General features: G+C 35.7%; 2 protein-coding genes across 3 annotated transcripts; both read right to left on the bottom strand.

Annotated features, from left to right (window-relative positions):
* Nucleotides 1-1,760: 1,760 nt before the first annotated feature.
* LOC136222310 (eukaryotic translation initiation factor 4B3) lies at nt 1,761-4,713 on the bottom strand. Its single transcript, XM_066009936.1, has 2 exons — nt 3,545-4,713; nt 1,761-2,122 (listed from the first exon to the last, which is right to left on the bottom strand). Exons 1-2 carry the CDS (start codon nt 4,627-4,629, stop codon nt 2,047-2,049), a joined length of 1,161 nt encoding a protein of 386 aa, XP_065866008.1. The 5' UTR covers nt 4,630-4,713; the 3' UTR covers nt 1,761-2,046.
* A 5,358-nt stretch (nt 4,714-10,071) lies between these two features.
* Nucleotides 10,072-24,946, bottom strand: LOC136222254 (probable magnesium transporter NIPA6). Of its 2 annotated transcripts, none has more exons than XM_066009829.1 (9): nt 24,513-24,937; nt 23,481-23,537; nt 23,257-23,347; nt 22,995-23,155; nt 22,772-22,899; nt 22,487-22,624; nt 14,140-14,232; nt 13,929-14,046; nt 10,072-10,556 (listed from the first exon to the last, which is right to left on the bottom strand). In XM_066009829.1, the coding sequence occupies exons 1-9, from the start codon at nt 24,637-24,639 to the stop codon at nt 10,456-10,458; spliced, it is 1,014 nt and encodes a 337-aa protein (XP_065865901.1). In that variant the 5' UTR covers nt 24,640-24,937; the 3' UTR covers nt 10,072-10,455. The 2 variants fall into 2 exon arrangements, with proteins under 2 accessions (XP_065865901.1, XP_065865900.1); XM_066009828.1 differs by lacking the exon at nt 10,072-10,556 and adding an exon at nt 11,492-12,449 and having other exon boundaries at nt 24,513-24,946.
* Between the last annotated feature and the right edge of the window lie 1,716 nt (nt 24,947-26,662).

Raw genomic sequence — 26,662 nt, 5'->3', positions numbered from 1 at the left:
TGATTAATGGACTAAACTTTAAATCTTTTCAATGAAACTAAAAACCAATGAAAAACTTGCATGATTTCATCTTGTTGTATGAACTGTGGGCAGGGGCGGATGTAGGGGGGTCAAAGGGGCATTTGCCCCCCCCCCCCCCCCCCTTCATCCCATTAAAAAAAATTTAAAATCCAAAATTAAGGGTTAAAGTGCAAAAATACCCCTAATGTTTTGGGTCAGGAGCAATTTTATCCCTAACGTCTAAAATTGTACAATTGTATCCCTAATGTTGGAAGCCAAGAGCAATTTTACCCCTAACATTGATAAATTTGGTCAATTTGAGAAATAATTCATCAAACTGTCTTCTCGGTCATGAATAATAGTGTTTGAAATTGATCCAATTTATCAACGTTAGAGGTAAAATTAGTGCAAAATTACAAAATTGATATGCAATTGGTGCAAAATAAAGAAAAAAATGACTGTATTTTATAATAGTGTCTGAAATTGATCCAATTTATCAACGTTAGGGATAAAATTGCTATTGGCTACAAACATTAGGGGTAAAATTGCACCATTTTAGATGTTAGGGATAAAATTACACCTGACCCAAAACGTTAGGGATATTTGATGCGTAATAACCCGAGAATCCCGGAAATGGATGATTACGAGTCGGAAACATTATAATTTACTTTTTTTATCAAAAAAAATCATGAAAATAATGCATGACAATTGAACGATTTTGCATTTTTCGTCACCAAAAATTGAACAATTTTGCATTTTTTGTCATAAAAAATTGAATAATTTTGCATTTTTTGTCATAAAAAATTGAACAATTTTACATTTTTTGTCTAAAATTTTTTTATATAGAATTTTGCCCCTCGCTCCCTCAAATTCTGGATTCGCCACTGACTGTGGGTTGGATTGATTGTTGTAATATTCGTAATCGTTATGTAAATTGTTCTGTTCTTTAGAAAGAGAGAACGCGAGAAAGGGAGAGAGGGAAAGACACAAAGGCCCTGTTTGGGAATTAACTGTTAGCTGATTACATTAGCTGATTTGACTAGCTGTTTGTGTAGACCTGTTTGGTAAAAATTAACTGATTGATAATAGCGGTTTGTGCAAAAAGACGAATAAGGACATTAATTTTGGCACAGGAGAAGAGAGAGTCTATCTATTAAGGTTAAAGAAATCCATTAACTTTAATATTCCAAAACGCTAATTGAAAAAAGCTCATTTTAAGAGCTTTTTCTAAATTAGCGTTTTCATCCCAAACCTCTCTCTACCAAACACTCCAATCAGCGGTTTCAGTGGTCAAACCTCTAAAATTGATCAAAACCGCTCTTTTTATTCCAAAACGCTCTTTACCAAATAAGGCCGAAGTTCTATTTAAGAAGAATACGATGGCAAAATTGGAAGTTGTCTCTTAAAATAACTGACCCCTAAAAAGGACCAGTTTAGTAATTGTCCCAATATATATCCCATAAAGACATAAAAAATTAATATAATTTCTTACAAGTCCAAAACAATAATGAATATTAAGAATATTTTTTTTTTATATTATTGAATCATTTGATTATAGCATGGTAAATGAATATTAAGAATAATGTTTTCTTTTGTTTATATCATTGAATCATGGTAAATTTGGACATTTGGACATGTTAGTTAATAAGAGCAACCAAGTAAATAATATGTAATCTTTTAATTAAAAGTAGCAAGTGAAAATATGTAATCTTTTATACAGAGTTCCAATCCAACAACAGAAAACTAGAAGAAGTCCATACTAAGGCTCAACATAAGCGGGACAAAATTGATTATAAAAAAACCAGTAATGGAATAACACAGACAATTATGAATCCAACACCAGCAACATAAACAAATCATCAAGCCCAAATTCACTGTTCAAAATTACCTCCCATCCCATCCCCATGCCTACCAAAATTGTCTGCACAGTCATTACAGTTGTGGCAAAACTCATACAGATCAAATCATAAGACAAACACCTAATTAATTTAATACTCTACTCTCTTTTCCATTAAACTCACCACCCCATCTCTAGATCATCCATCTCTAATTTCCTTCAGTCCCCTCATCTTCTGTAACGCGTCCGTTCTCAGAATTATCGCCATTCTCTATTCTCTCAGCCCTGTACACAAAAGAAACATCAACACAAATTTTTGCACTTCTGTTCAATCCCATTGCAAACATCAAGATTCAGATATTATGGGCCTATTTTGTTGTGAGAGAGATTCAAGAGCCTAGATTTTGAACTAGCTACCTGTACCACTGGAGCTTACACCCAATTGGTGAACATATGCTTCTTTCTGGTGATTTAAATTACCTTTTTTGACGATAAAAGGTAACGATAGGCAGCAAAGGTATTCAATTATAAGTTCAAAAGGATTAAAAAATAACAGCAATACCACAAAAATGTTGGTCTCATACTGTTTTCTGGTCGGTTTTAGCATCTGGAAAAATTATAATAGACAATCATGGTATTCATTATAGGTTTTGAGGGCCATAGACCATCTGAACATTTCCATAAATGAAGTATCAATCTAATTGAGTCACAACAAAATCAAGTGAAACAAGTAAAAGGGAATACATAGACTAATTAAGCACTAACTCAACAAAAGGTCACCACAATCTCTAGCAAATAAAAGATTCCATCCAATGTATGAGGACAATATGATGCAGTTCAATATTAGCAGAGGTTTCGCTAGAAAAGAAACATTCGTTTACCCCACCACATACAATGACAAAGCTTCCTATGGGACACAAGGACATGTAATTTCAAATAATCATATCAACAGTTCTGTCTCAGCCAATAATGATGGGAGTTGAGGATGCACACATAGCATGAAGTAAATTCAGAGATTAGGTGAGACAGACAGTTGACAAGAGACTTTTTCTTTTCGTATGTGGATCTGATCAGTCGGTTGATCAGTCACCCTTTTAAGTCGCCCCTATCTAAACAAGGGTTTTCTGCGACGGACCTAGCTTAAGCAACTAGAAGCCCTTCCCTTCACACTCGAGCCAACCATAACTAAATGTGGAAGTTGGAAGACAAGAGTGAAAGACATGCTCTTCTATCAGTAGTTGTTAGGTCACTCCCCTAAAAAGGACTTGAGGCTGCATTTCTTTACAACAAAATGCATTGGATATCTCTCCCGTCTAAATTTCACACTTCGAGATACATATATAACTTAAAGGTGATCTCAAAAAAGTATAGCCGAACCTAGATGCAATTCTAAAATAAAATCAAACTATATTCAAATATAGAAATTGAGATTCTTTCCATTTTCTACTTTGGTCCACAAGAATCTCAATTTCTATATTTGAATATAGTTTGATTTTTATTTTAGAATTGCATCTAGGTTTGGCTATAATATTTTGAGAAGTGGAATATGTATGCAGCAATTATATTTCTCCAATTTCAAAACAAATCATTAGTAGAATCAATAACAGCTCAATTAATGTCATTTAATGAACAACCTCATATAAAGTGCAAGTAACAAAAATCATACAAACCAGCTTCTTAATTTAATAAAATTAGTAACTAACAAACCTTTCAGGATGAGATTCAGTATCAGCAACATCAGGCTTCTTCCAGCTCCTTTCAGCAGGGTTACTCCATGGAGCCCCACGCCCATTCCCAAAGCTCCATGCCTTAGACGAGGGGTTACCATTCTCAGCTTTTACAGTTTCTTTAGAAGAATCCAGCTTTTCATCTATCTGTTTCCAGTCCTGTCCTTTCTCAGCCAACACAGCCTCTCTAGGTCTTGCATCACCAAATGGACTAGATCCCTTAGGTTTTGCACCTCCGCCATTATCGTTACTTACAGCCACGGAACGAGGCTGCAATACAAGCTTAGGCCTTGCGATCCCTCCAATCCCTGTTTCATTACTGTCTTCTCTCTTCCTTCCCCAGCTATCGGAATCTGCAGCACCACCACCGCTAGACCCGTATCTGTCTCTGGATAATGAATCAAAACTCCCTCTCTTCTCAAATCCACCGTTTGAAGCACCAAATCTCCGTGTCTCAGTCGGCTTGTTGGATACCCAGCTGTCCGATTCGTCAGCTTTTGACTGAGAATCGAAAAAAGAACCCCTCTCTCTGCGGTCATAGCCATTCCCAACGGGTGATTTTTTCGCTTTGGACCAATCATCGATCTCATCTGCCCGGGAGGGTGCAATTTCTCTGCTGGAATCCCTATCCCTATTAGAAACCCTAGAATTACCACCTCCTCCTCCCCATCGAGAATTAGAGGAATCATCACCGTTACGGTTACTCATGCCATACGATTTGAAGCCGCCGCCAAGCCTAGTGCGTTCGAGCTCCTCAGCAGAGCGCTGGCGGGGACCTGTGGGGAGATTGACGATTTCATCATGGGTAAGGCCTCTGGACGGTTGGAATGCCTGGGATGGTTTAGCAGCGCCGAAGGTGGTAAATTCAGCTAAGGAGATGGCTTGATTCTTCTTCTTCTTGGGCTGTTTAGCGGCGGCGGCGGCTAGAGAAGGGAATTCAGCTTCGGCAGGAGTATTGGTAATTTTAGGAGATTCGAGTTGTTGACGGAGTTCATCCTCATGTTCTTCGGCATCAAGAGCCCAGGCGCCGGGCTTACCCCAAGGAGAAGAGACAGTTGCCGCCATGTTGTTTCTCTCTAGAAGAAAAAACAATCTTTCTTTCTTCTCCTCCTGGAGATTATGCTTTCGCGTTAGTTGGCAGCGAAGAGGGCAAAAGACAGTTTATAAAAGGGATAGAGATTAGATTCTCTATGCTGAAAATGGACGGTTGTGATTGTTTTCCTTCTTATTGTTGGATTTGGATACTGTTGTGTTATGGGTTTCAATATGCTTTCTGGGTTTCCAAGTTCTATTGGGCTTTGTAATTGGCTAAATTATACGGAATTCAAATCAAAAATGTTAATTTTAAAAACGACATTCAGCTATATACAATATGTGTTTTTATTTTAAATTTTTATTTTTTTTTTTACCGTTTGTTAAAGTTTTTTGCCGTACAATGTCTTCATTTGGCGTATGTCTTTTTTATTTTTTGTTCTTTAATGTTGATTAGTATTGAATTTGTTGCTTTCTCAAAATTTATGGCATTTTCAATTGATTTTTTTTTTATTTTTTTATTAAGTATTTTGGTTTTTTCAATTGATTGATTTGTTGTATCCATTTTTTTGTTATTGTTATTTTTGTCATTCATTATCTCATTTTTTGGAGATTTTTTTTTTTTACTAATTGTAAAGTATAATCATTTCAATTTTCCTTCTAATAATGATCATACATCTACTTCTTCTCGTTTAGAGGGTTTTAAGAAAAGTTTTTTATTGATATGATGAAGGATTTGTATATATTCCTTTATTTGTTTCTTTATGTTGTTAGAAAGACGAAAAAGATTGTTAAAGGTGGTGTTTCTTTGAAGAAGATCAAGAAAGAATTGTTGGATAAGTTACTCGTAAGTTGTAGATGTGTTGGTTTTTCTTTGATTTTACCCAATTTTTGTTTAATTTCTAAATTAATGGATTTTTAAGAATTTGTATTGTTTTTAAAAAAATTGTAGATTTATTGAAATTTTTTTGTAATTACGATATAAATTGTTTAGTTTTGTATTATTTTATTTTGTTTTGTGTTTTATGAATTTCAAGTGAGTTTTTCAATAATTTTAAAGTTTTGTGAAATTGGTTGAATTTTTGCGGAATTGTTTTAAAATTGCTGAAATTAATTGAAAGTAACTGAAAATATGAGAAATCTGTATGGTACAATCGATTAAATTGTGTGATATTGGATGAGATTGTTTTTATTTGGTTGAAATTATATGAAATTGATAACAACCCAAACGAATAATGACTATGGAAACTGTCAAGCCTCATACGAAGAGACGTTTGTTTATTTGCTCAAGTTGAATTACTCAAACTAGATAGGTTAAGTGAAATCTTCATTTCACCCTTTAACCTATCACCTTGCAAGGATTTAGAGTAATTCTACTATAAGAGGTATGTGATACATCTCTCATATATCGAGAGTGATGAATGTTCAATTTATCATTCACCTATTCTCCAATTACTTTATGTGATACCCAATCTCTTTCCAAGGCACACCGTGTGATAATTGATTGTGCTGGATAACACAGTCAAAGCATCACATTACATAATCCAATAATCCAAAATTGTCATGATATTTGTTTGAATCTGATGATTAATTATACCTAGTACCACTAATAAGATAAGTCGACATCAAACAGATATATTGACCAAGTGTGTTTCTCTGAGCCTTGTATCTAACCTAAGTTTTTGTTTCGATTCCTTCTTTTAAATATATTGACTATTATAAAGATAAATTGGTGGTCACTATATTTGAGGCATTTAATTTTTATATTTTTAGGTATTATTTTTATTATTTTTTCCTATAAATTCTTAATAGGTTAGTGGAGAAATTCCTAGAGAACATGCGAGAAGTCGAAGTTCACTAATGGAGCACTATTTAGATAAATTAAAAGAATTATATATAAATTACAAGTTTGTGGAGATTTTAATAGATAGATAGAAAGAAAGAAAGAAAAAAGCACAATACCCACGTACCTTTATAAGTTGTCCAAAAAATTCTACTGTCCCATAAACTTTCAAAATATTCACCGTGGTTAAAGTGAAGCTACTAAATCCACCAATCTGACGTGGTATACCCGGTGGCTAGGACTATAATCGAGCCGAGCTTTGGTATGTTTAAGTTCGGCTCGCTATAAAATTAACGAGCTCGAGCCCGAGCCGAGCTTGTTATAAAATTAACGAGCCGAGTCCGAGCCGAGCTTTGGCTTGCTCAACGAGCTTGAACCGAGCTTCGAGCTTGTTTCGAGCCCAAAATCCTCTTTTGGACTTGGTTCATTAAGAAAATTATCTAACCATGAATTGTTTGTGAGTAAATCGTTAATTATATTTGTGAAGTTTGATCGCAAATATCTCCTTAATTGTGTACATAAACAAGCTCACAAGCAAAGTTCGTGAATAAATGCTTACAAATAGTTCGTCTATTACTCATTTATTATGTTTGTTAACGAACTCATTTAATAGCAAATGAAATAATATTAAGTTTAGATATTTGTGAATTAACACAAAAATATATAGTTTTCTACAAAACTAAAATTTATTCATAAATGTTCTAATCGAGCCTGCTCGCGAGCTTTCGAGTCGAGCTTTGGCCTGCTCAAGCTCGGCTCGTTTACGAACCGAGCCAGTAAATCGTGTTCACGAGCGGCTCGTTTACAAATCGAGCCGAGTCGAGCCGAGCTTTTATCGAGCCGCTCATGAGCGGCTCGGCTCATTTACAGCCCTACCGGTGGCGAGGGCGGAAATCACTTATTCTCTCCATCTTCTTTACTTCCTTTATAGGGTAAATTACATCCATGCCCATTTAACATTATGGTTATTGAACTTCAATTCTTAATAGTACAATCACTGAACTTTACACTTTTTAACATCGGTGGCCACCTAACGCCTCAAAACGACCATTGACGGCCTAAAAATAAAAAATCCAAAGCATTAATGATATTCTAATAAACTTTAATTTTTGAAATTTTTCGTTTTGAGGTCATTTAGGTGTTGTTTTGTTATGAGAGAGATTGAATTTTTTAGAGAGAGAAAGCTCTAAAAAATGTGATTTTGGAAAAAAAAAATGTAGTTTCATAGTAAATGTCTTTCTAAACAATTTTTATTATTGAATATTTTCATTTTAATGTCGTTAACGGTCACTTTGAGGAGTTAGTTAAAATTGAGTGACCATCGCTGTTAAAAAGTGTAAAATTCAATAATCATACCATTAAGAATTGAAGTTCAGTGGCCACAATGTTAAAATGTGTAAAATTGAGTGGGCATGCGTGTAATTTACCTTTCCTTTATATACTTGTCTCTATTTTTCAAAGCAATATTTTCATTCTACTCTTTTAGTGCTGCTTTATTATCTTTTTATTCCCGAAATAGAGTTTGAAGCAGCACGAAGTTGTATCCAATTGCTACTATGGAGGAGAAGTAGTGATAAGAGTTTCATTGAGTGAATCAAACCTATGATCAAATCTATGAAGGATATTCTTTCACTGTCAAAATATTTTGTAAATGCTAAGTATTCATGCATTTCAATTTTTATGCCTGATAATGTTGGGAGATGTCTTGAATAAATTTTTGCTATCGCATTGGACAGATAAAGATTGTGGGTCTTTAGGTGGATGCTCATATTAAACAAGTGATTGTGGGATTTGGTGATGGAGTCAAAGAGGTTGGAGGAAGCAGAAATGCACTGTGGTGGCAGAGAAAGGAAATTTTGGGTTTTATGTCATGTTTTATAATTGAACTGTGGTGTTGAAACATATATGAATTGCTTCTTGTGGAAGTGAGGGAAATTTTCATTTCACATTAGGCTTATATTTTGGGGGTTTGGTTTATAGATCTTCCTTTGCTAGTTTTTAATTCCTCTCTCTTTTAATCTAACCAAAATCTTTGTAATTTGCTTTATTTCATCCAACTCATTTTTTTTTTTAAAAATAACGCCAAATTTTATTAACTTAAATCAGATAAAAGCATATTACTAAGAAATGGTGGTGGACATGTCCACTCACCCCGAACAGACACAGAATTGACTGCTTTTGCTAGAGCATGGGTAGCTGGATTTGCTGAACGCTTAATAAAGAAGATAGAACACAACTCTAATCTCGTAATAAATGAATACAATCAGTAATAATTTCTAAACTCATTTGAATTGCCTTGACTATGACGAGACAATCCGACTGAATTTGAATTTTCTCACTGGGGCGATGAATCTTAATCCAACTTAAAGCTTCTTTGATAGCACTCGCCTCGGCTAGTTGAGGACTGGGATTTCCTTGAAAAGCTCACATTTTAGCTAGAATGCATTCTCCAAAGTGATTACTTGATGATATCATAGCTGGAAAAAAGAACTTTTGATGCAGGAATTAAAAAGAAAAGAAAAAAACTTATCAAATGACAAGACAAAACCAAACTTGTCGGATAGCAAGACCCATATCCGTTGAACAGCAGCGGAGATGAAAGAACTCCAAATTCTCATTTTTAATTAACATTGTTTAACTCATCTTCTTCTCTATTAGGCATTCCTCTATTTTTCTCTCATCTTCATACTAAATCCATAGTGCGGCAGATTGAAAAGAATTAGAGACATCTTTTATTTATTTTTTTTAATTTCAGAATTTTAATGTAAATTAGTTCATTCAACTTATTTTACTTGTTTATGTGTAATATAATTGGAATTATCTTGTTGGGTATGATGTTTATTGTTTAAGTGTAATATAATTGGAATTGTCTAATGGAATTGTGTTATTTTTGAGGATTTTTTTTTTTAATGTTGGTTTGATCCATCTAGAGCAGCCAAGCGAAAGTGCAATCCTTTATTTCTTCTTTCTCTGTTCTTATTCATCTCTTTCTTCTTCCTTTTTTTTTTTTTTTTTTTACTCTCTTTCTTCTTACTTTGTTTCTTCTTTCACAACATAAAATATTCTTCTTTTGTGAGGCTTAACGGACTAAGAAAACGGTGTCATTGAATCTCATGGACCCTTGTGTTAATCTTGAAGTTTCTACTGTGAAAGTGAATCAGTAGGAATATGTCAACCATGGTGGTATTTGCCTTAACCTTATTTCTAGGTTTTTGTAGAGGGATGAAGGATGAACATATCTTCTCAGGAGAACGCTGCTTCAGCCAAGTGTCAGATTATTATTAACTTGTTGAATATATTTTTTTTGTAAGTTGACTGCATGTGGTTTTTTTTAGGCAAAACGGGGATCCCACAGGTCGGGAGTAATAATCCCACCCTTATCCAAATTTAACCTTTAAACGATAAAATTTTCTCCGCCCCCATCAGTTCAGATCCCCATGGTTTTCGGGGAATCCCTACCTGCTACCACCTTGAAAGAGAAAAAGAAAAAATCATTTCCTTTTTAACCAAACTCAACCTCCCAATAATTCAAACTCCTAAATATTTATAAACCTGTCAACCTCAGTTCGTTACCAATTTGAACAGCTCATGTTTCAATTGTATAACAAAGTATATATGTTGCAGTTGAAGGATTGCAGATGGCAAGTTTTTGAAATTCAATTCTCTTGCCAAATAAAAACTATGGATTATTAATACACACATGGGAAAACATCCCTAATTATGGATTGACGACAAGACAAGAATTAGATAAACATCTCTATTTACAAAACACTATGACAAGCTATGAACATCATTGGACCTGTGATTTAGATCGAGCTGCGCATGCATTCTTTTCTGTACTGTTCTTGAATACAGCCACTCAAACTATACAGAGATTTTCAAAATTTGGGAGTCGCACAGTTTGATCGCCCGCCTCTCACAGCTTTTGTATACAGAAAAATAATTCATGCCGGAGGAAAACAAGGACCTCACCACTCAGCAAATGCAAAGAATTCTTCAACAACTCTTATAACATCTCAAAGTAGAGGGATTCGATGCTCATCTGAACCTTGTATGTTTATCAAATGTTCTTCAACGCTCTTAACAGAATCATCATTAATGTACCACGTTACAGTTCCTGCAATACCAAACCAACACATGTTCAAAGGATCAACCAAAAACCAGCAACCTAAACTAAACTATACATACAAATAGCTCTTTATTTAGTATTAGAGGGTGTGAGTGCAGACTACTTACCAAGAAAGGGCATAAAGTTTATTTATTATACAAGTAAAGACATGCACTACTCCAGAGAAGAAAACAAGTTGTGATGCTTCCTATCTTGAGTGACTATCAGAGCTAACACATGTGCAAGCTTACAATTTCGAATAAATATTTGTGGACCAGATTTCAGTAGGGCCTATCAAGGAATTTACTAAGAATTTCTCTATGTATTTTAATGAATTCATTTCAATAACAGTTTAGTCACCAGGCATACACTTCCAATCTTTAACTTCACTAGAGTCGGCTGCTCACATGCTTTCAGCATTTGTTATGAATTATTGTTTTTCTTTGAAACTCATTTTCAGTCCTTGCCGAATTCGGGAAGTTTAATTTGAGCTCTTTGTAGAAGTCAAAATCCTCACCAGACTGATATCAGTTTTTGAGTTCTTAAAGGTTTACTTTCAAGTCTATGAATTTCATTGCTTTTTTCTGATAAATGAAATTAAGTTATTTCAGCCTACTAAAAACTATGCTTGTAATGCTTATATCAATAGATAATGTATTAACACAATGATTCCAGCAACTGAGCCTCCTCAAGTATGTCTGATGTCATTCCATGCAAAACTCAATTAGAATTTTTTTTTTTTATTATTTGAAAAAAAAAGAGCAAGGGAATTATAGGTCCAAAACAAGTTTAAACGAAACTAGAACTCTGTTATCTGGTGAAATAGATCAATTTGTGCCCAGGCAAGAAATAAATGGGTTGCAGAAGCAGGAATAAACAAGTTTATTCCGAACCGTTGCATCGCGCACGATTTTCTATTGAAACCTTCGAAATTCGATAAGAACTTTGGGGAAAATGAAATAAATTCTTATTCAATGATAAACTATCTAATACATACAAATTAAGGTTTATATAGTGTTACAAACCATATAATACCACTAGAAATGCATGGGATATGATAGAAATAATGCTAAAGGCCCAACAATTGATCAGCCTTCTAATAGACACAGGATTATACATGTTTATTCTAGGAGGAATAAAGTAGGACACGTGGATGGTAATGATGGAAGTTAGTTATGCATTGGGATGTGAGAAGGTGGGCTACATAAATTGCAACACAGGTAGTTGTGCAGGGTACGAAAATGATCTGCTGTATTCCTTTGGCTGAAAGCTTGGGTAGCTCGGATTCTTTCTCTGCTGATTTCCTTTTGTTGTTTGGTTGAGTTTATCTTCATATATCTTAATTCTCCTTGCTTGATTCTTATTTTGAGGAATCCATTAATATACAACTTATTATTTTCCAGTTTCTCTTCTCTGTTTATATTTCTTGTTGAGTTGGTGTTTTATTCATCAAATTGGTCCGACCTGCCGGATACTCCAATATGGGAATCAACGACGAACCAGTGCTCACCCAATCAGTTCAAACTCGTCATGATGCAACATTGGGAGACCTCGCTCATTCACAATTGGGATAAGTTACAGGGCAAACAACCATTTCAAGAAGAGGGAGAACTTACCACCGATGGACCACTTTCCAGCGAAGAACACCAGTCTAGTACTGATTCTCCGGAGGATCGCCAGCACGTCCCCCCTTTGGATTCTCTAATTAAACCCAACCATTTCGATGGCTCAAGATTTTCCATGCCCAAGGTGAAGATTCCACAATTTTCAGGTGTAGATCCAAGAGGTTGGCTTGGTAAGGCAGAACTCTATTTTCAGGTTCATAAAACCCATCCATCATTGCGATTGAACCTTGCCCAAATGTGTATGGAAGGTCCAGCTGTGAGTTTGTTTGCAGTTCCCCTAGAAAAACATCTTCGTATCAGTTGGCATCAGTTCAAAGAAAAAATCATGCAACGATTCAGCGGCATCAAATTCCGGAATGTGTATCAGGAATTCAAAGTATTGTTTCAAATTGGGTATGTGGAAGATTATATCCAAGAGTTTGAATCACTGCTGTCATTGGCTCCCAGGTTACCCGACAAACAAATTCTCGGTAATTTCCTTGGAGGGCTTCATGAGGATATTCTTCGTTGGGTGCAGATCCTTAAACCACCGTCATGTGAAGAGGCGATGGATTTAGCACATTGTGTGGAAAGCTCTATGGGATTTCAAAACTCTGAGTTGACTCACCGTTCTAAGTTTGAAGGGAGCGGTGGTCACATGATTAATACCATATGGAAGTCTAATGTAAAGAATACAGTTAATTCTCAATCGGATCGACCCATGGGTTCAAATAGATCCATCGTCATTTTGGGTCAACCTAAAACCCACATTATTAATCCTCTAACTGGTATGCATTCTCTGTCTCAGAATTCTTTGCGCAGCCATAATCGATACCTAGGGGTGCGCAATCTCTCTAAACAAGAGTGTGAGGATCGCAAAAAGAGGAGGTTATGTTTTCGGTGTGGCGGAAATTTCTCTCCTCAACACAAATGTCCAGAAGGTCATCTTCGTGTTCTTCACCCAGAAGGCCACTTGCGTATGATGCTCTTGGCCGAGAACGAAGAGATTTCAACAGATGGGGAAATTTTTGCTGCTAAAACCCAACATGAGAATGAGGAAAATGAAGGGGAATGTCAGATTTTGGAGTTTAATAGGCTTATTGATACTGCAAATTCTGGTCTAAATATAATTAGCAGTGCAATGGGTTTACAAATCGAGACCATGCATCAATTGGCAATTGGTTGGGCAACGGATCCAAGGTTTGGATTCACGAATGTTACCGAGCAATTCCAATTACGGTGGGTAAACCGTGAAACCTAATCCTAAAGACAGACAAAAGACAAAAGGAAAGAAAATAGAAAAATAGTAAACCGTGAAACCTAATCCTAAAGACAAAAGGAAAGAAAATAGAAAAATTACATAAAAGGCCCAAAACCAGGTATTTGTGTTTTTTAGGCTCTAAACCATGGAATTTGGCCGAAAAGCAAAAGTCACGATGAAACCGTGTGTTTTAATCGTTGGCACGTTTCCAATCAAAATAGAGTCGGAGGCTCTAAACTATGGAATTTGGCCGAAAAGCGAGAGTCACGGCGAAGCCGTGTGTTTTGATCGTTGACCGGTTTCCAATCAAGATAGGGTGAAAACGCAAAAATCCGAAAGTCGCAAAGTCATCATGGAATCTTGTGCTCATATTTATCCAAAAACTTGCAAGCCAATTCATCCACTTGATCAAATACTCAATTTTAGAATGACCAGACTCCCCATCTCAAACTAGGATAAAAACAATAACAATAATAATAATAATAAATAAAGGAAAAGTACAAGGCTTATATGTACCAAGAGGAGGTGGTGGCTCCTTTTCTCTTGTCGCATGAAGAATTATTGTTCCTGATAGTACAGTAATAAATCCACATATCTCTGAGGTTATGCTGCTCGCGTTTTGGCCTGACCAATCCTGCAGAAATATGCAAACATCTATTCTGAATTATGATTCTGCATAAATCTAATTATTAACACCAAAATTACACAGATAAAAGGTTTTTTTTACCTTAAACATTATAATGCTAGCAATGATAGTCAGTGTAGTAAACATTACATAATATACTGGAGAAACAAGCGCTGCATTGAATGAATCCAAGGCCTGAACAATAAAAACAAAAACATAGCTCAAACTTGAGATTGCCGAAAAGTAAAAACTTTAAAGACTGGCATCTGACAGACAAAAACTAACCATATAATATAGATATTCATTCAAAAGTATAGGATATAAATTCAGTAATCAAAGGTACAAAACCTCAATGAGGTGGAAATTTCGAGGACCACAAACTTCCTCCAGATTATTTGAGCTAAAATAATAGAAAATAAAACTAAAGTACGCACTCATTAGGTGTCCTGGAGCAAACTTGAAACTATGGATAAAGAAATCAGAGTAATGACGAAAAATTACCTATATTATGTCTTATCATGTATGAACACTAAGAATATGCATTTCGTTGCAACTATGGAACACTTGGGACTATGTTCTTCCCTACTGCCCATCTTAATTGTAATTTCATCGGACTTCTAATTTACATGTAGAAGCAAACATGGATTTGAAATCACCCACTCAATTGAGCAGATTCATCAGATGAAACATCATAGGCTTTCACCACTTTCTACCATAAATTATCCTCCCGTCTCTAATAAATATTTTCAAGTAAAGCAAAAATAATCCAGAGTAAAACAAAGTTTCAGTTCTTTTAAGACAGCACAATAGACCATAAACCATGTCAACCAGACAATAAATCTCTAGGTCCTTGTTCTCATTCCAATTTTTCTTCAAGATTCTCCACAATATTAAGATGTGTTCCAATGAATATTGAGATGATTCAATTATCTATTTCTAAAGTTGAGCAACTCCCCCTATCGTGTTGCCCCATAAAGACCATAAATCTATTACTTCAACCCATTGTGAAAAAACTTCAAAGATGCAGTTCAGACTCATAATTCTAGCAAGAATTGCATAATTTAACAAAAATGGTGCTAAAAAAACAGTAGAGAAGAATTAGCAAAAGAACAGAACATATTGTTGGTTATGTATAAAAAGAAAACTCATTGATTGTAAATAAGGTCCTGTTTGTTTGTCTGAAAATATTGTGCATGTTTCCTGATTTTCTGCTGTTTGTTTGCTTAGAAAAATAAGTCAAGCGAAAAATTTAGGTTAGTCAATAGAAAAATTTATGAAGAAATTGAGGAAAATGTTTTACCCTTTGTTAAAGGCTCAAGATGCACTAAGACGCTAAGGGCTCCTGGAGTCTAAACTCAAGGCGTGCCAGGGAAACATGAGGTACAAAAAATAAAAAAAATATATACTCTTTTACTAGTTAAAGTATAAACCCAAAAAAAACACTTATAACCACACAAACAAAACAAAACCACATAAAAACATAATACTAAATCATAAATGTCAAAAGCACAAGTTAAGTTCATACTTCATAAAGATATTGACATATACTTAACTTCTTAACCTAAGTAATGCTACTATACTAATAACCATTCATTGTCAATTGACATTCTTCTGTGTCACAGTTTCTATTTGAGTGTAGTGGAGAAGACTCTTCTTTAAGTGACTGCTTTTAATCCCTCTTTAGTTTTTCTATATTTAGTTACGTATTTTGATATTCTTATTTAGATCAAAGGTTAAGATTGATCTTATTTAAATCAGATTACGGGTTAAGATTAGTAAAACATTTGTTTTACACAAAACAGTAAAAAAAAACCCTAGTGAAAACACAAAAGTTGATTTTCACGGTTTTATATGATGGTTCATGTTAGCCGACCCCGAATCATTTCGGGACTAAGGCTTTGTTGTTGTTGTTGTTTTTGAAAACACAAAAGTGCGCCTTGATTCAGGCTCTGAGGCCCGAGCGAGGTGCACAAGGCGAGAGCCTTTTAAACAGGGCCTCGCTTTTTGCAATCAAGGCTCACTATCTTGAGCCTTGAGTGAGGCGCGCCTTTAAAAACTATGTTCTTAAGCTTTTGGAACCCTACTCCATTCCTTCTTACCCTTTTGAAAATAGTAGCACCCACCACTTCTTCCCGTTCTTTGTTGTTGTAGCCAAACAGCGGAAAATATTTATTTGCCAACACAATATATTCTGATAAACAAACAGGGCCTAATATGCTTGGGTAATTTACTTGAAAAAAAAAAAAAAAATGAATGCAATGACTCATGCATTTACTAATCTAGATGTACTAATATCAGTCCCGCACTACATTTTTTTATGGAAATGAATATAGTTTAGTACGAAATCATTCCATTGTTTCTGAATATCAAGAGAGCCTGATAACAAAAGATGATAAGGTATATTTCCAGTTGGTTTGATATCAGACTTTAGATTCAGGATGCTCACTGAAATGCAATTGTTGTAATTTCATCATCCAACTTAAATTTTTTACCTAATACATTCCTAGCCGTATGTACTTGTCCAGAAAAGTCAATTGCTCCCTACACTTTGGAAATGTCTTATTTACCCTCTGAACTTACTTAAACTGACTGTTTGACCCCATGGGGAGATTTTGGACAAGTTGAAGTTAGTATCACTTAAGCAACTTCAGGGAGGCAATAGATCACTATAACCAAGTTCAGGGGGCTATTAGGTTATTTTAAGAAAGTTCAGGGATCAATAAGTCACTTTAAGCAAGTTCAAGGGTAAATACGTTGTTTCCAAAGTGTAAGGGGGCACTTGACTTTTCTAGACAAGTACTAGGGGCTAGGGATGTATTAAGCCTATTTTTTTTCTATGATTTCACCATCATTGCAAAACAGTTCATCTACCGATCACTGGAACCATACAAGAATCCTACATGACAGCCTAATTGGCATTCATATATTGTGTTGACATATAAGTTGTTAGTTAGTGCTAGAAGTCTTGCGTGGTTCCTTTTCCTATTTAGTCTCTTGTATAGCTATCCTACCACATATAGGAATCTGTCCTGTATAACACTTCTACTTCACATAAGATTCTGTAATGTGTATAAATATTCTTCAAAGGTTAATAGAACACTCATTCCGCCTAATTATTTTCTACTTGGTATCAGAGCAAGGTCCAACCTAGCCGCACTATTCTTTTTTTTCCAAAACCCTAGCCGCATAACCTACTCTACTCTGGCATAACCTAGCCGCATATCAGAGAAAGGTTTAACCTAGCCGCATAACCCTATTCCTTTTTCTTTCAAAACCCTAGCCTCATAACCTACTCTACTCTGGCATAACCTAGCCGCATATAAGGTTTAACCTAATTATTTTCCTCTTTCCTTTTCAAAACCCTAGCCGCACCATCCAATATGCCTCCTAAAACTGATAGTGAAAATTCTACCAGCAAGAAATTCTCCTCTGTCACCATTCAAGAAATTCTCCTCTGTCACCATTCAAGAGTCTACATCTTCCTTGCAGGACTAGATCACAACCTAGACCAAGTCAGTAGCAGAATATTGGCTACTTCTCCTTTGCCGAGTGTTGAAGAAGCTTATTCTATGGTTCGTCGTGAAGTACAACGACAGCTTACTATGGGGGCAGAAATCCATTTTGAAGGTTCTGCTTTAGCTGCTCATAAATATACACCTAAACCAGAATCCTCAAATGCTCAAGAACGTTTTTGCACTTATTGTCACAAGAGCAACCATACTAAAGACATTTGTTGGAAGAAGCATGGTTATCCAGAATGGTACAAACTCAAACAAGTTGAGAGAAAGAACAGGAAGACTGCACAGAATGTCGTTACAAGCAACTCGTTGCCTTCCGTTTTGCTGCCTTCCGCCTCTCATGTTTCTAGGATGTCACCTCAAGAAGGTAATTCTTGTATGTCTTGTGTTCTAGCCACCTCAAATGATTGGGTTATTGATTCAGGGGCGTCTGATCACATGACTAATAACTCTTGTATCCTTAGCTCTCTAACACCTCCACCTGTTAAGTCTGTCCAGGTTGCTAATGGAAGTGTCATGCCTATTACAAAGGCTGGGACAGTTTCTCTTTCTCCAAATCTTTCTATGTCAACCGTATTATTTGCTCCAGATCTCTCAAATAACCTTCTTTCTATTAGTAAGATTACAAAGACTCTTAATTGTTCTGTAATTTTTACCTCTACGCATTGTGTATTTCAGGACAATCTTACGAAGATGACGATTGGCATTGGTAAGGAGAGAGGAGGAATCTACTACCTAGAGGGTAATAAAATGGAGATGTCTGCTGGTACCCATAGTCTTCATGTGGAAAGTGGGAATTCTGATAGAGAGAAAATTGTACTCTGGCATTATCGTTTAGGCCATTCATCCTTTTCATATTTAGAACACTTGTTCCCTCATTTATTTAAGAATGTTTCAGTTGCAAGTTTGCGATGTGAACAATGCATTTATGCCAAAAATCATCGCGTTCCTTTCAAAGTCAGCTCTAATAAAAGTACTACTCCTTTTTCATATGTTCATACAGATGTTTGGGGGCCTTTTTCTACTACATCTGCTTTGGGTTACAAATATTTTGTCTCTTTTATTGATGATTGCACTAGAGTAACGTGGGTATATTTGATGAAATCTAAGAATGATGTTATACAGCTTATTCCTCAATTTTATAAAATGATTCTTACTCAATTTGGTGTCCAAATCAAAGTGTTTCATTCTGATAATGGTCGTGAGTTTGTGAATCAATCTCTTCTTGCTTTCATGACACAGCATGGCATACTTCACCAAACCACATGTCCTTACACACCACAACAAAATGGTATAGCAGAACGTAAGAATAGACATATTCTTGAAATAGCAAGAGCCTTATGTTTCACTATGCATGTTGGGCTGATGTTGGCATGACTGCTGTTTTCCTTCTTAATCGCATGCCTTCTCGTCGTCTTGACTTCCAAACTCCTTTAAGGATGCTCTCTAGATTTCACTCTAGACCAGCTTGTTTAAATATTTGTCCTAAAATCTTTGGTTGTGTCTGTTATGTTCATGTTCACTCCACACATCGTGATAAACTTGATCCACGGGCACTCAAATGTGTTTTTTAGGCTATTCCAGCACTCAAAAGGGATATAAATGCTTTCATCAACCTACAAACAAATACTATGTTTCCATGGATGTAGAGTTTAGTGAAAAAGAGTCATGCTTTTCTAGGGATGTGTCACTTATTCCTCTTCAGGGGGAGATTAATAGTAAGGAAGAGGAACAGTTATGGTTAGCAGAAAAGAGGTTTTGGCAGTATGATGAACAAAATGGTGATGACAAGGTGACTGAATCTGAGGGAGAGAGATCAGCTAGGCTATTTCAACAAAAGTATTCTCGTAGAAATGGGACAGATCCTCCTCTCAATGATAATACCCATGCCATCGGATGACTCTTCAAAGATTGACTCTGAGGTAAATCTCCAGTTCCCTGAAAACCAAAACTCTTGTTTGGATCAATCTGTTGTTCTGATTCCTTCTTCTAATAATGATCAGGTTAAAAGATATCCTACTCGTGAGCGAAAAGAACCAGATAGGTTTGGGTTCTTTAACTCTTCTAATATTGCCTATCCAATATCCAACTTTGTATCATATCATCGCCTATCTCAAGCAAATCTAACCTTTGCTCTCCAGTTATCTTCGGATTCAATACCTAATAATTTTCAGGAAGCAGCGATGGAAGAAGAGATGACAGCTCTTCAGAAAAATGCTACTTGGGAGATGTCGAATCTGCCTGAAGAAAAACAGACTGTGGGATGTAAGTGGGTATTTACAGTGAAATACAGATAAGATGGAACAGTAGAAAGGTACAAGGCCAGGTTAGTTGCCAAAGGTTATACACAAACCTATGGCATCGATTACCAAGAGACTTTTGCTCCAGTGGCAAAAATGAATATTGTTCGAGTTGTACTATCACTTGCAGCCAATTTAGATTGGTCATTGAGGCAATTTGACGTAAAAAATGTCTTTCTCCATGGTGACTTAATTGAGGAAGTTTATATGGATCCTCCCCCAGGATTTGATTTAGAAAATGGCAAGGTGTGTAGGTTGAGGAAGGCATTGTATGGGCTGAAACAATCACCTAGAGCATGGTTTGGGAGATTAAGTTACGCCATGAAGAAGTATGGATTCAAACAAGCTCTTGGCGATCGTACTTTGTTTTTTAGAAGAGACCATGAGAATATTACCATACTTCTTGTCTATGTTGATGACATGATTGTTACAGGTAATAATGATAATGAAATCGAGAAGCTTCGGAATTACTTGGCTAAGGAGTTCGATATGAAGGATCTCGGAGCTCTAAAATACTTCTTAGGTATAGAAGTATCTCGGTCAAAGCAAGGAGTCTTCCTCTCTCAACGGAAGTATGTTTTGGATCTTTTGGCTGAAACCGGATATTCTGCATGCAAGCCAATAGATACTCCTATTGAAGTTAATCATGGGTTGTCCATCTATCCAAATCAAGTTCCAACCAACAAAGAAAGGTACCAGAGAATTGTGGGAAAATTGATTTATTTGACTCACACTAGACCTGATTTGACATATGCAGTTGGCGTTGTGAGCCAGTTTATGCATAATCCGAGCGAGTGTCACATGAATGCAGTAAATCGGATTTTGGCCTATCTCAAGTCTTCTCCAGGAAAAGGTGTCATGTTCACTAAGAATGATCATCTAGATATTGTGCCATATACAGATTCTGATTTTGCCGGAGACAAAACAGACAGAAAATCCACTTCAGGCTACTTATCATTTGTGGGAGGAAACTTGGTAACTTGGAGAAGCAAGAAACAAAATGTTGTAGCATTATCAAGTGCTGAAGCAGAGTATCGTGCAATGCATCATGGAGCAACCGAACTCACTTGGTTGAAGATTCTAAACATGTAGAACTTGACAGGAACTACATTAAAGACAATTTGGATTCTGGTGAGATTGAAATTCCACACAGGAAAAGTTCAGACCAGCTAGCAGATATAATGACTCACGCCGTCTCAAATGGTCAGTTCTATGAAACATTATCCAAGTTGGGCATGTGTAATATCTATGCACCAACTTGAGGGGGAGTGTTGACATATAAGTTGTTAGTTAGTGCTAGAAGTCTTGCTTGGTTCCTTTTCCTATTTAGTCTCTTGTATAGCTATCCTACCACATATAGGATTCTGTAATGTGTATAAATATTCTTCAAAGGTTAATAGAACACTCATTCCGCCTAATTATTTTCTACTTATTGAACGAATGCTAATTGACAGCTCTGAATAACAACAACTTGAACAATTCATTAACAGCTAAAGTCAAGTTTCCATCAAGTTTCTGTGATCAAATTGATGCAACTCTGAAATGCTGACTAGATCATGACAATATCCAAGTTACCTAACATAATTTAAGTTTATCACAATTTGAGCCCTAGATTGAGCAACTAACAGTACATATGATCAAAATTCTAGAGCTGATCAACCACAAGAAATCATCAACCCGTATAATATTTTCTAGAAAAGCATCTCTTCCATGTCTCACAAAAGAAATATAGTTTGTCTAGCAAAATACTATTTCTCTTCCAAAATTTAATCAACCTACGGTCTCTCCATATAATCATGTATGCACATATGTGCATGAATTAATAAAACTCACTATACTTCAAAACAATGAGATGGTAATATACCCCTCTTTCTATGCACGTATTTCTATGAATTAATAAAACTCTAGTAATAACATTAGATAATAGATCAACCATAAATGAAGTTAAGCCACTTAATACAGCCCTAAATGGAGTGACTACTCTAGTAGTACCATTCATACCAAAAGGAGCTGGCCTAAACTAAATCAACCCGTGATATCCCCCATATAAGTTTTTCTATGGAAGTACTAGGAGTTGGCCCATGAGTTAAAATGATCTTCACATCTATCAGGAAATATCATATATCCCCTTCCAAGGAATAAGATGGTAATGACACCTTCTTCCTTTGGACACCCGCTAAAAGCTTCTCCAAGCATAACAAAACAGATATTAGCAGATATCAGATGTGTACTTCCAAAAAATAAGATGGTGATAAAACCTTCCCTCTGTGTTTGTGATCATAAGCATCTATTCACCCTCCCTTATATGCCCATGGAATGTCTTGCAGTATCAAATATAGCCAATTATAACCAGTTAAATGCAAACTTGGCTGAGGCAGCCATCTTAAGCCAAAATTCATGTATGAGCCATAGTGAGTAAAATGACAGGAAATATGAGGTAAAAAGGAAGGTCCTTGATCATTTTCTCCCTAGCAGAACTAACCTCTACAGCCATAACTGAACTAGAATAGCATCTATAGCTTAAGCACTAATCAATTAGAGGAAAATAATTGGCTAATGGTCGTATTTAACACTGCTGTAGACAAAAACAACCCATGAATGTAATAGGAGCCAGTATGACTTCAAGCTTACCTTGTTGAGGTAATTTAATTGGGTAATTACACAAACCACTGCAACTGTAAGGAAATACCAAGTTTGTGGGTAAGCTATCTGACTTGTTCCCTCCAGGGTAAGCTTTATTGCAATTCCAATAGCCTTTATGCTTACAACCTGAATAACACCATAGAGAAAGAGGAGAACAATCAATGAGTATGCACGTAACAACAGGTAGTAATCAATATGAAGCAACGCAGGAACTGAAAATGTAATGAAACCCTGATGACATTACCCTTCATTGTTTCTAGATTAAGGAATTACCGTAATTGAACCAGCTAAAGAGCATATGCCTAAGTAAACCAATATGTTTGTCTGCCCACAGCGAGGTTCAAAATGCAAAATCAAAGCTAACGCCATTGAAAGTGAAGCTACTGCATATATTAAAAATGCTGCAAAAAACAAAAATAAACGCAGAATTGATGAATAAAACATGGAGATGACAACTTTATGTGAAAATAAAGGTGAAAAAAATAATAATTGTGACCTGGTTGAGTTGCCAAGATCCAAATCTCTTCAACAGAATTGGGAGTATGTTCTTGAGGTGCATGGATCACAATTACTACTGATCCAACAATGCAGGACAAACACCCAATTACGCCCATCTTTTGAATTCTCTCTTTCAACATGAAGTGTGCCAATATTGCACTACAAATATTTGACCAAATATGTTAATTCTAAAGCAAAAGATTAACTATTAAAATGAGAAGATACAACAAAAACAAAGTTTTAGATGCATCTGCTTTTACCTGACAATTATGCTAAGTGCACCTAGAGGTGTCACTAAAACTGCAGGAGCATAAACATATGCCACAAAATTTGCTACCTCTCCAACAAACACTGTATTTAGAGAAGTTGATGAACTTAAACTAAGTGGTCCATTGGGTAAAACTATAAATTCATAGATAGTATGAAGACATCCTAGAGAGAAAGAGAGGGAGATAGAGACTTGCATTCATATTTCTATACTTACTTGTCACCATGCCAGCCCACCATAGTGGCTCCAATAAGTAGGTATAGCCCCCAACTCCTATATTATTCAAGAGAAATAGGTCAGCTATATTTGATAAACAAGCATGCATAATTTCAGTAGCGTTTACTTCAGCTCAAAACTCACAGGGATTCACTTCCTATTTCCTAATTAAATAATGAAGTACTAGGTAATTTTAAAGAGGGGGGGGGCCATAATCACCATCCATTATACATTCAAAACCAACAATTGTAGTGCAAACAACAAAGAACACATGACAAGGAAAGGCAAATGTAATAATAACAGAAATTTCAAACAAGTAATTAGAATGATCAAACTATATTTTTGACTTCTGGGTCCTGAACTGGAGTGATAAGTGAAATTGTCTGGGCAAAGACATCGACCAATGACAACTTCCCAACAGAAACAATAGTGCAGGGGAGAGGCACACCTCTAAATTATAGCTGCCAAATTTTTTGATGTTACATATACTATTGTTACACTATTTTTGTCAAATCACACAAATAATTGGAACAGATGCATCTTTGCTTCAGAAATTTGTAATATTTTTTCCCTGTACATGGGTGGAAGGATTTTAATTTGTGCAGATTCTTTTTTCCTTTTTTTTTTTAATAGATCAGGGTCATGACTAAGTTATGAAGATGAATTAAAACCTAAAATTAGTATCAATTTTCCCATTAAAGGCCGAAATCCCCAAATCCATTTCAAATAAGCAGTCATCTATATTTATAAATAAAATTATTACTCATGAACTTAAACAATGAAACAAACAGCTTTGATCCAATCAATCTGACAAAAAATCATACCACAAAACCATTACTTGAAACATACTTACATCCAAACCTAGAATCAGTGTCCAGTAGTATACTAATAAGGAATAACAGGTATTTTTATAGTAACTATAAAATTGTATTTCACTTTCTCAACGACGTCAGTAAACCAAAGATTCCAATGCTGCGTATCAGAGGTAAAAACATCCAGCAATTCATAAAACTGAAAGTAAAAAGAACTAACCAGCACGAGTACCAGTAGCACCAGCTCTCTTCAACCCCTTCTTCTTCAAAATAAAACTGCACCCAATAAAAGCACTGGATACCACTGCCAGAATTAGGCCCGTTGAATTATCAGATACTCCTCCCATTACGCTTCCCTTGTATGAGTATCTAGCCAATTGCACATAATACTGTGGATTGAAAAATCAACAAATTCCAGCAGAATCTCAAAACAGGAAGGCAATAGAAGGGAATTGAATTCCCGCCAAGGGAAACTGCAATTCCCTCCTAAAGAGACGTCCAACAGGTGGTGAACAGCTGTTGAAGTGTTGAGGAAGGCGATAGAAAAGAGAGATCTTGTAAAACTAAAACCCTTGTCGTCCGAAGACGAATTTCCGTCTAATTGGTTAACGTGTTGTTTGTCGTTTTATCGGGAATTTGCTGTAATATATATATTATACAGCTCTTGCTAATCAGAAAGGGAAAATTAATCAACACTTTTCATATTTATTTATTGTTATTTTATTCATCATATTTAAAATGCGTTAATAATTTCACATAATTGCTAATGCTGGACCAGCAGCCGAGGCCCGCCGGCCATCACCGCTTGTTTGTGAATACCGTATAGAATAGCCCGTAATGGTGTAAAATACAGGATGAAATACGAAAACCGATAATTAATTATCTGTATTGATATAAGTTCGGTAACAAGTTTTATTTCTGTTAAATATTTAAAATATATACTAATTTATTTATCATAAATTAAATGGACTGTTAAATACAGTCCCCAATTTACTTATCACTATTTCATTTATAGTTTTTTACCTTCATAATTTTGATCAACAATCATGAATAATTACGAGTGAAAACATAAATACGAACAACAATCATTGAAATTATAAAAATAATTGATGTGTGACAACCTGAATCTAAAAATGGATAATTACAAATCGAAAACATTAAAATTTACGTTTTTTATCAAGGAACTCATGAAAATAATACATATTTGTTCTGACGATTTTACATTTTTCGTCACAAAAAATTGGAAAATTTTGCATTTTTCGTCATAAAAAATTAAACGATCTAGTATCTTTCGTCACTAAATATTTTACGATTTTGCACCTGCCCAAATTTTGGCCGATTCTCTCAAAAAAAATTGAGTTTTGAAAAAAAAAAATCTAAAAATGACAAAATTGTCCAAATAGAAGCGGTGATAAGTAATTTGGGAACGTTAATACCCTAAATAAATAGGCCTTTCTAAAAAAAATTGATTAAGAGAAAAATCAGATTCATTAAAAATTGGAACTCAACCGAGGCAAAAAAAAATACTAGCATAAAAACGAACTGTCCTCGTCTGAGCAACACGATTCGCTTGTCTGGATCTTGCTTGGTAGCCACCGCAACAATTTGGGAGTCTACCTCTAAAAGAACATTTGCACAATTGTTGATTTTGAGCCAAGTGAGGGCTTCTCTCACGCCCATAGCTTCTGCGATCATGAGCTTGAGCTCTACAATAACAACCAATAGATGCACCTAGCGTGATTAGTATCCGAACAAATGGATGCATCAACATTTAATTTCAAAACAGAAACAGTAGCAGGGTTGTTGGAAGCATGCACAACGTTAGGCGAAACTTGGGCAACAGTGTATTGTGAGTGGAGATCAGGGGAGAAACGCATTGTAGCTTCTCGAGGGACAACAGGGTGGTGCCAAACTTTGTTGTTCTGGTGTCTCCAAATTTCTTAGAGAATGATGCAAACGTTATCCACAGGACTCACATAAGAGGGAGAAAATTTGGGCATAATTTCCATACAAACATAAACATTTGACTCGGGGTGGAATGTGGAGGTGTCAAATTCTCATCCAGGCAGGCAGCCATTAGATCGTCCTCCTCTAAGATGGGTAGTAAATCATCTGCTATAACTATGTAAGTCAGTAATTTCCCTATATATCAAAATGTCATCGAAGAGAATCCTCAACGTCTAGAGAACCTCGTGAGAGACTCAATAATGTGTTACTATCCTCGATCAACTAGATGGATTGGACAAGTTTATTTTCCCAGTAAGTAGTTCTCAGTATCTAAAGATCTTTGACGATGTTAACATGTGCATGAAGAGGGGTAATAAAGGAAACATGGAAATCATCACAAGGAAGCCAAGATCAGAATGATAA

The sequence above is a fragment of the Euphorbia lathyris genome, chromosome 3, assembly GCF_963576675.1.
Source record: "Euphorbia lathyris chromosome 3, ddEupLath1.1, whole genome shotgun sequence".
NCBI classification, from domain to species: domain Eukaryota; kingdom Viridiplantae; phylum Streptophyta; class Magnoliopsida; order Malpighiales; family Euphorbiaceae; genus Euphorbia; species Euphorbia lathyris.
Note: the sequence above shows the minus strand (reverse complement) of the source record. Positions and strands in the feature narration are given on the sequence as shown.